This window comes from Neocloeon triangulifer, unplaced genomic scaffold (genome assembly GCF_031216515.1).
Source record: "Neocloeon triangulifer isolate White Clay Creek 2 clone unplaced genomic scaffold, ASM3121651v1 ptg000012l, whole genome shotgun sequence".
In the NCBI taxonomy this organism is placed as follows: domain Eukaryota; kingdom Metazoa; phylum Arthropoda; class Insecta; order Ephemeroptera; family Baetidae; genus Neocloeon; species Neocloeon triangulifer.
Genome location: NW_026775554.1, coordinates 4,149,560 through 4,163,996, shown reverse-complemented (window position 1 = coordinate 4,163,996; position 14,437 = coordinate 4,149,560). Strand labels below are relative to the sequence as shown.

The window sequence follows — 14,437 nt, the reverse complement described above, 5'->3', positions numbered from 1 at the left end:
CTTTTTTCTGTTTCGAAAAGTCACTATGAATTTAGATGAAAATCGAATAAACAATGCCCATGATTGTCGTTAAAAGTTGGACCCTCGTTTGGTGCAAGGACGTGAAAACCACCCCTTTCTATTTTACGATCGCGCCACCCGAATTCCAAAGTAAGGTCAGCCCGTGTGGTGTTTTGGTTTATTTTGGCCGCCGCGTCTTAATTGCGGCAGGTCAACTTTAATGAGCAAGGTCGAATCGATTAAGCGCACCCCTTGGCATAGACCGACCCGAAATAATTTCACGTGTGAGAAAGCGGAGAAAATCTCAATGGGTATAATGAGATGCGTCCAATTATAAATTTTGCCGCACGTGTGACAAAGGAAAAAAATTAAGGCGAGAGAGAAAGAGAGTGCAGCAGCATCTTATCAGCGTCGTGTTTTATTGAGCCTCGTCCGCATGTCGCCCGCTCGCTTGTTCTCTCAGCCATCTTGCATATACACGAGTTGAATTACAGCATGTTGCGTGTGTGCATGGCAAATATGTAAATAGCCCGGCAATAAATCAGCCCCACCGCCTCTTATCAGCGCGCATATAATACCCTTGGCTCTTAATTGTGCGGCACCACCGCGTCGCCCAGCTTAGTTCAATTGCAAGCTAGGTGCAGCAACTAATTAATGCCGCCGGTCGGTCGCTTTTCCGCGGAAAGAGCAGCCGTGGCGTGAATGGCGACAAGAGAATTTTTTTTGTATATTTACGACCGGGACAAAGGACATGGTGGTGTCGTGTGTGTGCCGAGGGCAATTTACGGGCGACGGAGATTTGTGCGATAATTTTACGTTGGGGTAATTTAGACAGAGTTCGGCTTTTTGGGTGTTAACAAGAAAGCATTATTTTCCACTCAGCATTCCGCTTGAATGGTCTCGATTCACGAATGACTTATCACTCGATCAGATAGCAAATAGATTTTCCAAATGGAGAAAATTGTTGAAGGTTTCCGTTTTATTAATCGCAAGTCTTTTAATTGGAGAAAAAAGCAGTTCATAAAAAATCATAAAACTAAAAGGGAAATACAGTAACTTTGATGAAATAATTGAAATAAAAAGTTGTGGTGTTCCAATTTTTTTCTTCTCAAATTTCTTAATTAATTGAAGTCAATTTTCCTTGCTTACAATTAGATCATAACCGGAAATTGAAATAGAAACTTATTGTTTTTAATAAACAATATCTATGTAATTTCAGTTAATGGTTGAACTACACTACTGTACAGATAGACTCGTCATTTTTATAAATTTAAAATCGATCACAAAATTGAAAAAGTTGAAATAAAAAGTCTTCTTCTTGCAATAGAATTAATAAAAATTCCAAACCTTGTGGTATCAGTTAATTTATGAACATTCAAAGAAATTAAAAACATTATAACTTCCCTCCTTATACTTTGAGAAAGAAAATTTTACAGTTACAAAAAAAAAATTGCTTGAACGTCTTTCCCTGAACTTTTGTTTAGCAATTCGTTTTCGCATCAAAATTTTTACGATTAACGGCCGGAATAAATTAACTTTGTCCTTGTCTTAAAAGCCAATTGAAAGGAAAATGATCCGTCATTAATGAATTTTATGATTCATTAAGAGCAAGGTAGTTATTGCTTTTAAAAACGAACTCAAGGATGTTCAAGCAATCAAGTCGGAACTGATTGTGAGAGTGCAAAACTCGAGTCATTTTTCCACGTTGGCTTTTTCCGCATGTCAAAACCGAACACATTCGCGAATGTCGTATGATAATTATAATTGAATTCGACGGTGTAGCACGCACGAGACGAAAAATGAAAGATGGAAGTGGGTGATTTATGCGGCGGCAGACCAGGGTCTTTTGATAAAATTCACGCTCCCTTAGAGAGGCGGAACACAACAGAGTTCACAACCTCGGCAAGTGTCGCTCCATCATTTGTCACCGCACAGGTGCGAAATGAGTTATTCGTCGGATCGATAATAAAGGACGTGTGGCTATTGTAAAGGCTCCACATAACAACTTTCAAAAGATCGGAATTCCAGAGTTCTGTGATACGTAAATCTTTACGTTAAGGTCAAAATGTTCATTAGAAAATTACAATTGAAAGAAGCTGTTGAAAATTCCAAATGAGAAACACAAAAAAATTACTTTCATTTGGAAAGAGTAAAAAATTTATGAACAAACGTTTTCATCCTCAACCATTACGCAAAGGACTATAAGGATCTTCAATACACAATATGAATGTTTTTGAAGCTTTAATATCCGCATAGGAATTTTTTAAAGCGATGAAAATTAATTCGGAGCGATTTCTCATCAGCAATAAAAGCAGCAGGTGTTTGTCGGAGAAATCGTATGTGTCGCAAGCGAGCGACTCTTCATTCATTTATCTATTTATCACAATTAATTACAACATGCAACTTGCTCAATGCAATGCAAACACAGAGCTCAGCGTACTAGTTATCTGCGAAAGATTCAAAGTTGCAACGGTAATTGCTGCGGGGAGATTGTACTGCGAGAGAGGAAGGTTATCGCTCGCTCCGATCGGCACTCACTCGTTTTTAATAAGCGGAAAAGGGTTGCAATGATTAGCCTCGCGGACTTCAACTAGCATATTATGCGAACGCGTGTATTGATATTCAATCTGCCATCAAACTGGATGAGAAATTGGAGGAAACCGTCAAGGCCGATTATTTCACATTTGCAGATCGAATTTCCCATATCGAATTCTTGTAAATTGAGACGATTAAAAGCCTAATTTTTAATTTTAAAAAACCCAGGTGATGTTGATTAAAATAAAAAAATTTTAAACTCGATATGCTAAGGAAAATAATACGTGAATAGTTAAAATTAAGAAACATTCATTAATGGATAAAATTTGCACCAGCGATGAATTTTATTAGCTTAAAATAAGCCTTTCTGTATGTAACATTTGATCATCTCAGTGATATTGATTGTGATTTCTTTATAATTTTACCATCATTTTAGAGACAAATTTCCATCATTTCCATGCAACTGAAATAAATTAATAATAATTAAGGATAAAATAAAAATTGCTCCTGAATCTAATATCTTATCAAAATTTGAGAGAGTTAAAATTGTTTAAAACTTCACAAAATTAGCTTCTTATTTTTTCACTTCAAATAATATCACAAAAATAATCTAATTTGCTTCCAAAGAACATTGAATTATAAATAAAAGTTCAGAGAAAATTCAGACTCTTTTCCCTTGAAAAAGTGCCTACATAACTTCCCCTTGGCCCCACTCACCCCTACGCGTGCGAAATCAGTTTCAACGATGCGAGAGGGCCGACTGGCTAACTCGAGCCGAACGAACAAACCCCTGTCAGGGTGGTCAGGGTGTGTTGCGCCCCGCCCGAGGAGGCCAGCAAGCCCGCGAGACAAAGGTGCCGTCCGTCGTCAGACTGAGACACGGGCGTCTCGCTCCCTGGTTTTATCAGCAAAGAGCAGTTTCTTATCAGAACAGAGACTAAAGAAAGAACCCCTTCCGTCGGGCGCTTAAAACAATAAAAACTAAGCTGGCTGGCAAACGAGTGCGTGCTGAAAGAGCACGAAAAACCGCTAGGTGGACGAGGAAGAATAATGAGGTGAAAAACGAGAGGAGATTTTCTTTCGAGACGTGCACGACGCTGCGTTTGGTTGCATCAGAAGAAAGGAGTGTGCGAGTGCATTTTCAGCCATTCATTAGAAAGACGTTTTTATCACCAATAATTGAGTGTATTTTTGTATTTTTATTACTTTTATCTTCAAAATTAAAATTGAAAAAGTTTACCAAAAATATAAAATTATTTACAAATTAAAATTTCATGAACAAAATTCAACTCTCACACATTTTCCCCTTATTGGAATTTTTTATTTCTTTATGATATTTATTTGAAAAACTATAATTTTAGAATTATTAAATTTTTCAATGACTTGACTAAAAAGTTAGGCTTTTCAAGTAGTTGATTTTGGAAGTTTTGATCTTTGTAATTTAAACTAAAAGAAAAATATTCATTTTATAAGTTTTAAAAATTAAAATTTCGATACTCAAAAGACAATTTAATTATTATTTTTAGCACTTTCTTGACTGGTGCCACTGATGGTATGTTGGAAAACTCACCCAGCAACACCACACTTTTCTTCTTGAAAATCAAATTATGTAAATATTTAATCCTTACCAATTGCATTTTTAATGTCAAGGTTGTTTCGTGAGATATTTTTAACGGAGATCATCGAATAATGCTTTCGAATTAAGCGTGACCCAACCTTCATCAAAATCTAGTTTAAACAACTTGCATTCTGGATCGATGAAAGAGTTGTAAATGCATTATGAGCTTTGCTTGCACCGACATTAGTTTTATAGATTTCCATGCAGCATATAACAAAAGCTTATCTTGAAATGATTGCATTTATATACAGATCAATACAGATCAACGCTAATTATATTAATTTTTTATAAATTATTCAACAGAAATCCATAATTTAAAATTTGACTAGCAAAAAAAAATAAATAAATAAATAGAAACTGTTTTTATTTTGCAGCTAACAACGTTTTGGGAAATTTGCTCATTGAGGCTGCACTTGACCTTGCAATTAGGTTAATAGTCATGATATAAACCCAAAATTGTTCGTTGGACTTGCACATACTCCACGTCTTTTCTGTTCTGATAGAGCAAAACTGTCTTAACTGTCGCGACAATCTGGCAATTTGCAAATTTGCCGTCGACGGGGAAAAAACAAGTCGTGTCGCATAAGAGCTGTAAACAAATAAACTAATAAATTCCACCCCTAGCTTGTAGCTCGGCGCGTCCTTGGCCTCGGTGGTCAGCGGATTGTTCATTTTTTCCGGTTCGCGTAACGCACGGCTTTGTTGGATATTATATGTTTATCAAAAGAAAAAAATAACACACGCGCTGAAACCGAACGCGAAATAAGAGAAGAAGGAAAGAAAGGGCGCGATAATGATTATAGCTGTTTACCACACAAACACGCATGGAACCCTTGCATTTCGCCAAGGACACGCGAGCCGAGCGCCGACTCATGCGTGGTGCTCGCGTGACAAGGGGTGGCTGGTACGAACCCTCGGGGGAGGTTTCCCCGCCTCGACGCGGTCATTGAGCACGGCGGTCTTGATGCCTGCACACCGGGACAGGTGCTCTGTTCTTTTCACCCTTCGCCAACCAGGTTAACTTTTTTGCTTCTCAGGGTGGCTAGGGACGCGAGGCCCTCAACTTGTCGCAGCCTGCCCAGCGCCGCGGAGGCCAAGAAGAGGAACCAGAAGTTGCTTGTGGTGAGAAAGACGATTTTGCGTGTGGCTTGCGTGTTTCGGTGAAAACGGGGATGAGTCGGATATTAAGGGAGGCGGATTTTTTTATCGTATTCAAGTTAAGCAGGAGGCGATTCATTCATGCAGGCACTAATTTTGAGCGGCTTGGGTTGGATTAGTCGAGTAAAATACAATATTATCATCATTTAAAGTCTTGGATTGTGGGTTAACTGCATATGTAGCGAAATATTTATTTAAATGGCGAAATATGTTAATTATCTTTCTGAAAATAAAATTGTGGAGTGTAAAATAGGAATCAAGTTGTTCAAAAGACTTAATCTTAATGGATAAACTTAACTAAATTTTATGTCAGAATTTCTTTGTTCACTATTTTAGTCAGCAAATAAAAAAACAATTTGAAAAAGGGCCATTCTTGACTGCTTTATTTAAAGTGATTTAATGTTTTAAGAAAGAAGAATTGATCCTTTTTAATTAAAAAAAATTAGTTTTCAATTTCACAAATAAAATTAGCCCTCAACAGTGATTTCTTACTCGAATTTAAAAAATAAATAAATAAATGACGTTTTCAATACACTTCCGGTGAAAAATGTATGGAAATATATATTTTTTTTTAAAAAAACGTATTTAATGGATATATTATAAATTTTATATTATAATGAGCCTGAAATTTGAATATGCGATATTTCTTTATGTTAAAAACAAAAGCAGCAAAATATATTTAATTGTTTCTTGTGTAATGGAATTGTAAATATAGTCAATTTTGAAAATATTTTAATAACTGGAACACAAAATAGAAACTCTAACGACGATTTTTTTTTATAAATTATCAGATCAAATTTTTTAATTTTGATTTTAGGAATTGGAGCAGAAGCAAGCGATCTTGCACTCGTTGAAATCCTACTTCCCCGCGCACGAGGTGCTCAAGCGCCTTCTGGCAGACCTATGATGTCCTACGGTCCCCCCGTCGACCTTTCCTTCCACCACTGCACCTTGGACAAGATCCTGAGCAAGGAGCCGCGCCAGGGTGCCCTGCCAGTGATCAAATCCGAGTTCGGGGGCCTCATGAGCGCCTCCCTGCGTCTCAGCAACAACCGCATCCAGAACCTGAACCTGCTGCCAGCAGTGGCCTGCAGGTTCCTGGAGTACCCTGAGGCGTTGGCCTGGCTCGACCTCAGCTGCAACCAGCTTTCCGACAACCCAGTTGAGCTCAGGTTTTTTCCAGGTACTAAACTTTAGAAATAAAAATGTGTTTTTATGTTGTCGATTGCCAAAGCCTTATTACAAAGCCCAATTAAAGGTTTTCCATTATTTGAAATTAATAAAGTTTAAAAAGTCTCCAACAGAAAAATTTTTAAGTCACTTTTTGAATTATAATTTGACTTTAAACTAATTAAAATTATGTCGATAATTAAAAAAAGTTGTTAACAACTTTTAACTTCTATTTTATAATTCCAGGGTTGCGTCTTTTGTACCTGCATGGCAATCGTCTGACCGACCTGCATGGCTTATTGGCAGTGTTGCGCGATTTGCCTCACCTCTACGGCCTCACCCTCTTTGGCAACCGTCTGCCTGAGAAGTACAGAGCGGCCGTCTTGCGAGCCTTGCCGCATCTCAAATCCCTCGACTTTTGCAATGTGAGTCTTGCAGACAGACAAAGAGCATTTCACGAAGAGTGGCATTGAACTGCCAGTTTATTTAAATAAATCTTGGTCACAACTATATTTGATCCGCTTGCGGGGCAAGTGGAAAATAAATACATTGGTTGGATGGAAGTCTCTTGAGAGCTGCTCTGAGATTTTGAGCTTCAATTGTGAGAGGAAATGTCCGCCTGAATTTTTAATCACATTTTCCAGAAAAATGTCATGGTTACGGAAACTTTTACAGACTTCAATTTCACTGCATTTAAGCTCTATGGCAATGTTAAGGTATTTTTATGTTGCATTCAGTTGCTTCGGAAGAATAATAATTTAGGAGTAATAATGTTTACCACTAAAATTAGCTTCAACAATTGGAATTGAAACTCTTATATAAATATTTGGCAGACGCAAATAATAAATACTTAAGTTTGAAGAAATAACATTTAAAAACTTTCATTGGTCTAGCTTGAAACCCAAGTTTAGGAATCTACATCAAGTGGCTTTTTTCTTAAAAAATATTTGTCCGTGCTTTAAGATTCAACAAATTTTAACTTTAAAATAATAAAATAGACAACCAATCGGACATAAATCCAGCACCTGCCGATTTGTTAGCAGCTGTGAAACTAAACCTGCCAGCAGGCTTAGATGGGTATGTCCTGAGGATCGAACTCGGAGAGAAAGTTGATGACAAGAGGCGCCATGTGCTGAGGGTCATTGAGGTGCAGATGGTGAGTGCCCTCGACCTCGTGCCTCTCCAGCCGCTTTGCTCCAGCACGAGTAGCCTCGATCACCTCATGGTAAAAGTTTTCATTGTCAAACACCATGCCTGGTTTTCCCTGAAGACATTATTGCCAATTCTCAATGATTTTGCCAATATGAGGAAAAGACACAGCAACCAAACAAAAAGCATGAGGACTTCAAAACCAAAAATATAGCTCAAGCTTGTGCAAAAAACCAAATAAATTTTGCAAGTGTGTACCAATAAAGCTTTACGTAAAATAAAAAATTAAATTGGTCCTACCTTAATGTTGAGGATCTCGCAACGAATGGCCTTGGCAAACTCAATAACTAATTCTCTGGAAAATGGAGCTAGGCCGGCAATCTTCAAGCGGACATCTCTGCAGAAGTTGAGACCGCCTGGAACGGCTGCCTCCTTTGTGCCCCTTTGCATGAGAATTTCGCAGCTCTCTTTGGTTAGCGAGCCCTGGAAATTTTGAATTTGAATTTAGTTTTAAATCCAACGAATTTATTTAACAAATTTAATACTTTGTAAGCGTCCATGACCAGGTCCATTACGTCGTCCCTCGAGTATGATGGCATTCTCTTCTCATTCAGGTTTTCATAGTCAAGGAACTTATCACAGATGAAGGCCGTGTCGGCCACTGTACGCTTTTCAGGTTTGGTAACTGGACCTGCAATGTCGATGGACACAAGTTTGTCTACGCCGTCAGGGTAGGCGCCGGCGTACATGAGAGAAATCGCGCCTCCCAACGAGTGACCCAGCAGAGTGACCGTGGGCCATTTGAAGTGTCGGACGATTCTTCTGACGAGAAGGATTCCGTCCCAGTAGAGATAGTAAAACTGCCCCTTTGGCAGGTGAGATGATTGTCCGTGGCCTGTAAAAGATACATAAATGATAATTTCACTATTTGTTAGAAAAATTCAATCAAGATTATTTTCAAGAGATAAGGCTTAATTAATTCTTAAATTTTTTAATCTGCCAATTCTTCAGGTATGGTGAAATATTACATCACATAAAAATTAAAGTAGCATATCAGCGGAAATAATAATGACAAAGCAAATTTTCCTTTCATACACCATTACATACATTAAGGAAAGTTTTTTCTCTATGTAGAATAAATTCAGAATTGTCCATTAAAACTTACTTACCGGGTAAATCAATCGCAAGGATTGAGAGGCCTTCTGCGACTAGGAGTGGTGCGAGCTTGTCAAAGGTTCCTGCGTTGTCCTGCCATCCATGAAGGGCTAAAATCGGTCTGCGACCCTCTGAACCCCACCACTTGCCTGTTGGGAAAATCAATTTTTTTTAGTTAAAAATGCGATTGAAAACTATTATTTTTGTGTTTCGTATACCACTGATATGCCCCCAAGGCACTGGAATGCTGATTTCTCGCCAACTCTGCATGTTTTTTAGGAAAATTTGCAAATTTCAGCAAGGGAGACGGTCTTATCAATTCACATGGAATCCATACCTTAATTAAAACTGAGCTGACAACCAAACAAATTTTTAATCTAAGATTTTTAATCTTAAAAAAAGTTAATTCTTCCCCGTTTTGTTTTGAATTTTCATTAATATCTCAAAATCGATTTATTATTATATTTTTTTAAGCATGCTAACAATTATTCATTAATTTTGGTAACTCTGGTTTAGTGTGATTGGAATTTATGTTTTGGTGGCAGCACTGCTTGTCGTGATTTACGTAGAAAGAGAAAACTGTCATGGAAGTCAATCAGCATTCGTAGCGTAAATAAACACAATTTACGGACACACACGCAGGTGAGTCGCTAATTCGACCCTGAACTATCATAATTAACCAAATTACGCACTTGGCCATCCAAGAATTTTCAAATTATTCAAATTCTCGGCGTGGAAAACGTCTGTTTGTTTAAAGCCATTTTGTTGATTTTGAAACTGCTGGGCAATTATTCTCGTCCCTGTTACTTCGCAATGCCTCGAATTTGTCTTCGCAGTCCAATTCTCGTTTGACTGATGTCATTTCCTCGTGCACAGATAATCGACCCGTCGCTATGATGACAGATGACGACCACCAGGCGGACATCTGCCGCGTGTGTCGGTGCGAAGGCTGCTCAGAGCGGCCCCTCTTCTACCCTTGCATCTGTACGGGCTCCATCAAGTACATTCACCAAGAATGTCTCGTCCAGTGGATGCGCTACAGCCGCAAGGAGTATTGCGAGCTGTGCGGCTACAGGTTTTCCTTCACCCCAATATACTCGCCGGACATGCCGAGGCGGTTGCCTTTAAGAGACGTTGCCGCTGGCCTGCTGTCCAGTGTAGCCACTGCTGTCAAGTATAATTCAATGCAAAAATAAATAAAATTAATTATTAAACTACAATTTCCAACAGACACTGGTGTCACTACACAATTGTCGCCCTGGCCTGGCTGGGAATAGTTCCTCTGACAGCGTGCCGGATCTACCGATGCCTCTTCACTGGCTCAGTCCACTCGGTGCTGACGCTGCCCCTTGATCTGCTGTCGATGGACAACCTGGCGGCCGACATTTTGCATGGCTGCATCGTCGTCACGTGTACCTTGTTCGCCTTCCTTGGCCTTGTGTGGCTTCGAGAGCAAATTCTGCACGGCGGAGGACCAGACTGGCTCGAACAGGAAATGCCTGCTGACCCCATTCCTGAGCCAGAGCCCCCTGAGCCGGGACTGCCGGAAGCAGAGCCAGGGGCTGTGCCAGGCCCTGTAGAAGGGATTGCTCAGATGGATATGGACATCAACTTGCAACCAGACGTCCAAAATGACGAGCCAGCCCAACAGGCGCAACAGGAAGATGCTGCAGGCGACGGAAATGACCTTGACGGAGGCGACGATGGAAATTGGAACCCTATGGAGTGGAACGCAGCTGGTGAAGAACTCACTTGGGAACGATTACTCGGCCTAGATGGCTCACTTGTGTTCCTCGAGCATGTGTTCTGGGTAAATTTAAATTTATTTTTAACAAAAACTTTAACTTTATAAGTCATCAGAATCTAATATTTATTTGAAAAGAAAACACTTCATCAATTGTTAATTTTTCAGGTGGTGTCCTTGAATACGCTTTTTGTGCTCATTTTTGCATTCTTCCCCTATCATATTGGCCACTACATTGTGATGGGAATCACAATTGGTCCGTATGTGGCTGCCTCGCATTTCGACGGCCTAGTGACCACTTTGGTCGGCTACTGTGCCATTGGCGTAATCCTGGTTTTGCTTCACGCTGTTTCGAAAGTCCTTCAACTCCGGAAGATTTGCAGGGGACTTGGCCTTTGCTATGTTGTGGTCAAGGTAAAAAATAATCCAAATATATTTCACCAGCATTCCATTTTGAACTTACCTCTCTTTAGATTTTGAATAGAAAATGAACTCAAACATGATTACTTCTTATTTAGAATTTTAGGGAGACAGAAAATTTGATTCAATACCTTCAAACATTTTAAAATTCTTCAAAATTTCTACTTTTTCAGGTGTCCCTTCTGTGCGTAGTAGAAGTGGGTGTTCTTCCCCTGGTGTGCGGCTGGTGGCTGGACATTTGCTCACTAAACATGTTTGACGCCACCCTGAAAGACCGTGAGACCAGCTTTCGCCAAGCACCTGGCACCTCCCTCTTCATCCACTGGCTGGTCGGCATGGTCTACGTCTACTACTTTGCCTCCTTTGTGCTCCTTCTACGAGAAGTGCTCCGTCCAGGGGTGCTATGGTTCCTTAGGAACCTCAACGACCCCGACTTCTCACCCATCCAGGAGATGATCCACATGTCTGTGGCTCTGCATGTGAGGCGCCTGTTGATGTCGGCGGTCATATTTGGCACCGCTGTTCTCCTGATGCTCTGGCTGCCTGTGCATTTGCTGCGAATGGTCTTCCCTGGATTTCTGCCCTATGTCGTCACTCTGAGCACAGCAGCGGCGCCTCTGGTCACAAATAATGGACAATCGTCCTTAGCCTCTTCGGTTTTTACAGGAGAGCCTCAAGTATCTCCAGCAGCAGCTGCTCATGAAGCCTCTCCGACACATGGAAGCGAACTTTCATTGGAGCTTCTGCTTTTACAAGTAAGGAGTTTTTATGACTTATTTTGATTTTATAAAAAAGTTTCAAAAGTCGTACAGATAAAAATTATTGGCGATTTATAGGTTGTTCTGCCGGCTCTTCTTGAGCAATCACACACCCGTTCATGGCTCAAAGCTAGTGTGAGGCTGTGGTGTGTTGCTGTGTCTTGGCTGCTTGGCCTCAGGTCGTATCTGCTTGGAGATGAGAACCAGAGAGAGCAAGTCGAGGGTGAACATTTTGATGGTGATCATGATGATGAAGAGGAGGAAGAAGAAGAGTTAGTCGAAAACAGAAACAACTTGAATTTTGATGGGTGAGTTATCTGCACTTTTATTGGAATTCAGTGTAAAATTTGATTTTGCAGAGATGATGAGCAGGAAGATGGAAACGAAGACAACCAGAACGAAGAAGACGAAGATGTTGATCCTCTTGATCTTGGTGCAGCACATCAGCAACAGGTTATTTAATTTAAAAAAAACTAAGTAAATATATTGAATATAAAGAAAATGATTTATTGTTAATTTACAACAGTGTAATCTTTATCCATATTATCATAATTACCCATCATGTCCAACTCAAATTTACATTTTGAAAAATTGTTTGAAACTACAAAATAATTTTAATTCCTGATTGGGACAATTTAGTTTATATTCCAATTTCCTTTTTTGTCATTCCAGGCACTGCTTCATCGAGACCAAACAAGCATGGTGAGCAATCAGCCCTACCTGAAGCCCGGCTGCTTTGCTGCCCGCCTAATGGGCCTCCTACTAGTGCTGGCCGTCTCTCTCGTTATCGCCAGTGTGGCTGTTTTAACTGTACCCGTCTGGCTGGGCCGCAGGCTTCTCTGCCTTGTCTGGCTAAGGCAAGGCGAGTCGGCAATGGCGGTCCACGAATTGTACACTGCGGCCGCCGGAACGTACATGTGCTGGGCCACCGCCAGGGCGTTTGGCTTTGTCTCTGCCTGGGCTCCACGCGGACGGGCCGCCATTGGCAAGAGTCTGCGCCGTAAATTGGCCACAGCCGGAAAGTCCGTTGTGGCTGCAGTGGTGCTGCTTGGACTGATACCATTGCTGTTTGGCACTCTGCTGGAGGCGGTGGTTGTGGTGCCCCTGCGGGTGCCTCTGCACCAAACCCCTGTTCTGTGTGCCTGGCAAGACTGGGCCCTAGGGGTGCTGTACACTAAAATTGCCTGCGCTGTCACCCTGATGGGTCCCAACTGGTGGCTCAAGGCTGCTCTCGAAAGGGCATATAGGTGGGTCAAATTTTTACAACAAATAAATCGAAATAAATGAATATATATTCAAATTTGATGATTTTTGCAGAGATGGACTGAGGGAGTTGGATCTGGTGCGAGTGATGAAAGAATTGGCCGCGCCAGTGGTAATGGGCTTCGGTCTGGCCCTGGCTGTGCCTTATATCATCAGTCAGACTGCAGTGCCACTCTTTGTCACCAGTCCAAGTATCAAGGTTTTGATAGCCCGTCGTATTTACCCATTCTTACTGCTGGCCAGTCTCTGCATTGGTGCTGGCGCTTTCCAGGTAATTTTTCTGACATTTCTATATGGATAAAACTTATTATTTTGATTGCTTTTCTTGCATTCCATTATTTTCATTTTACATTTTAAAAGCAGACTGAAATTCTGTTAGAAAATTTATTATGAATAAAATTTAAGTGAGTTTTGTTTTTTTATTCAGCACCTAAATCTTTGGTTTTGATTTTGTTTTAGGTTCGTCAGTTTAGGAGGTTATACGAACACATCAAGAATGACAAGTACCTCGTCGGAAGGCGTCTGGTCAACTATGACCAGCGCAAGAAACAGAAAGCTCATAGCACTGCGCACTAAGACGTGGAAAACTTCGCGGCTGTGTGATTTGTGTGGTGATAATTGTTTTTGAAATAATTAACAACACGACTGCTGTACCCAGAAAGACTTGTTTATTCTCGGTGTCGTTGATTTTTCTTTATATTGTTTTAGATAAATTAAAGAATCTGTCAAACTGGAGAGATTTATACTTCTGCAACTTATATTGCTACTGCTGAATGCTGAAGATTGATGTATTCTCAAATTGTCAGTGTTAATTTTTTCTCTCATTGTCAAATAGAAAAAGATTCCATTGCTATATAATTGCATTGCGTTTTACTTAACGATTGTTTATAAAAAATTTACTAACATCATTTCCCATGGACGAGTTGAGTCGTATAATTGGAAAGCCGAATAGTACTATACTTTGAACCAGAAATATAATGAAAGCCAGAAGAACGACGAGAATAGATTTCGTGATCGACGTGAATGTCTTAAGTCGGTGGATTTTGAGGGCCGCGCGTTAATAAGAACATGCGCCGAGTTAGCCGTCTGGTATTGTTTCGTATGATAGCAAGTGCAAGGAAAATTAGAGTGCGTGTGTGGACGAAAGAAAGAAAGTAGCTGCCAGACGCGAAGGCTGAAAGCTGCAAGTCGAGCATCCGTGAAGATGAACATCGTGTCTGATGCGTCGGCCAAGAAATGCGCACAAAAAGAAAAAGGAAGTATTATTATGGACATCGACTTGTGATGAGAAATTTTAATACCTTGAACACATTCCGTTTATTAAAATTACACCCAAAAACATTAAAACCCCAAATTAGATAAATATATTTGAAAAAGGAGATTTATGGAAATTCTTTAACTGTTAGCCATATAAATTATGAATTATATTGGATAATTAGCAAAATTAAAAATATTTATTAAATGCTA

General features: G+C 40.0%; 3 protein-coding genes across 3 annotated transcripts; 2 read left to right on the top strand and 1 right to left on the bottom strand.

Annotated features, from left to right (window-relative positions):
* Nucleotides 1–3,587: 3,587 nt before the first annotated feature.
* Nucleotides 3,588–7,336, top strand: LOC132196966 (leucine-rich repeat-containing protein 51-like). Its single transcript, XM_059619946.1, has 5 exons — nt 3,588–3,720; nt 4,062–5,137; nt 5,191–5,275; nt 6,129–6,494; nt 6,728–7,336. The coding sequence occupies exons 4-5, from the start codon at nt 6,215–6,217 to the stop codon at nt 6,952–6,954; spliced, it is 507 nt and encodes a 168-aa protein (XP_059475929.1). The 5' UTR covers nt 3,588–3,720; nt 4,062–5,137; nt 5,191–5,275; nt 6,129–6,214; the 3' UTR covers nt 6,955–7,336.
* On the bottom strand, nt 6,722–9,161 carry LOC132196965 (probable serine hydrolase). The gene is made up of 5 exons (XM_059619945.1): nt 9,004–9,161; nt 8,800–8,934; nt 8,176–8,525; nt 7,931–8,113; nt 6,722–7,745 (listed from the first exon to the last, which is right to left on the bottom strand). Exons 1-5 carry the CDS (start codon nt 9,053–9,055, stop codon nt 7,551–7,553), a joined length of 915 nt encoding a protein of 304 aa, XP_059475928.1. The 5' UTR covers nt 9,056–9,161; the 3' UTR covers nt 6,722–7,550.
* A 137-nt stretch (nt 9,162–9,298) lies between these two features.
* On the top strand, nt 9,299–13,828 carry LOC132196964 (E3 ubiquitin-protein ligase MARCHF6). Its single transcript, XM_059619944.1, has 10 exons — nt 9,299–9,427; nt 9,662–9,959; nt 10,016–10,595; nt 10,698–10,943; nt 11,123–11,704; nt 11,786–12,015; nt 12,067–12,160; nt 12,380–12,954; nt 13,025–13,241; nt 13,430–13,828. The coding sequence occupies exons 2-10, from the start codon at nt 9,679–9,681 to the stop codon at nt 13,544–13,546; spliced, it is 2,922 nt and encodes a 973-aa protein (XP_059475927.1). The 5' UTR covers nt 9,299–9,427; nt 9,662–9,678; the 3' UTR covers nt 13,547–13,828.
* Nucleotides 13,829–14,437: the final 609 nt, after the last annotated feature.

Coding starts and splice junctions, on each gene's coding strand:
- LOC132196966 (XM_059619946.1), top strand. CDS start 6,215: ATGATGTCCTACGGTCCCCCCGTCGACCTTTCCTTCCACCACTGCACC. Junction 6,495..6,727: donor TGAGCTCAGGTTTTTTCCAG/GTACTAAACTTT, acceptor TTATAATTCCAG/GGTTGCGTCTTTTGTACCTG.
- LOC132196965 (XM_059619945.1), bottom strand. CDS start 9,055: ATGCAGAGTTGGCGAGAAATCAGCATTCCAGTGCCTTGGGGGCATATC. Junction 8,935..9,003: donor GCCTTGGGGGCATATCAGTG/GTATACGAAACA, acceptor TTTTCCCAACAG/GCAAGTGGTGGGGTTCAGAG. Junction 7,746..7,930: donor GCGAGATCCTCAACATTAAG/GTAGGACCAATT, acceptor TAATGTCTTCAG/GGAAAACCAGGCATGGTGTT.
- LOC132196964 (XM_059619944.1), top strand. CDS start 9,679: ATGATGACAGATGACGACCACCAGGCGGACATCTGCCGCGTGTGTCGG. Junction 10,596..10,697: donor TCCTCGAGCATGTGTTCTGG/GTAAATTTAAAT, acceptor TTAATTTTTCAG/GTGGTGTCCTTGAATACGCT. Junction 12,161..12,379: donor GTGCAGCACATCAGCAACAG/GTTATTTAATTT, acceptor TTGTCATTCCAG/GCACTGCTTCATCGAGACCA.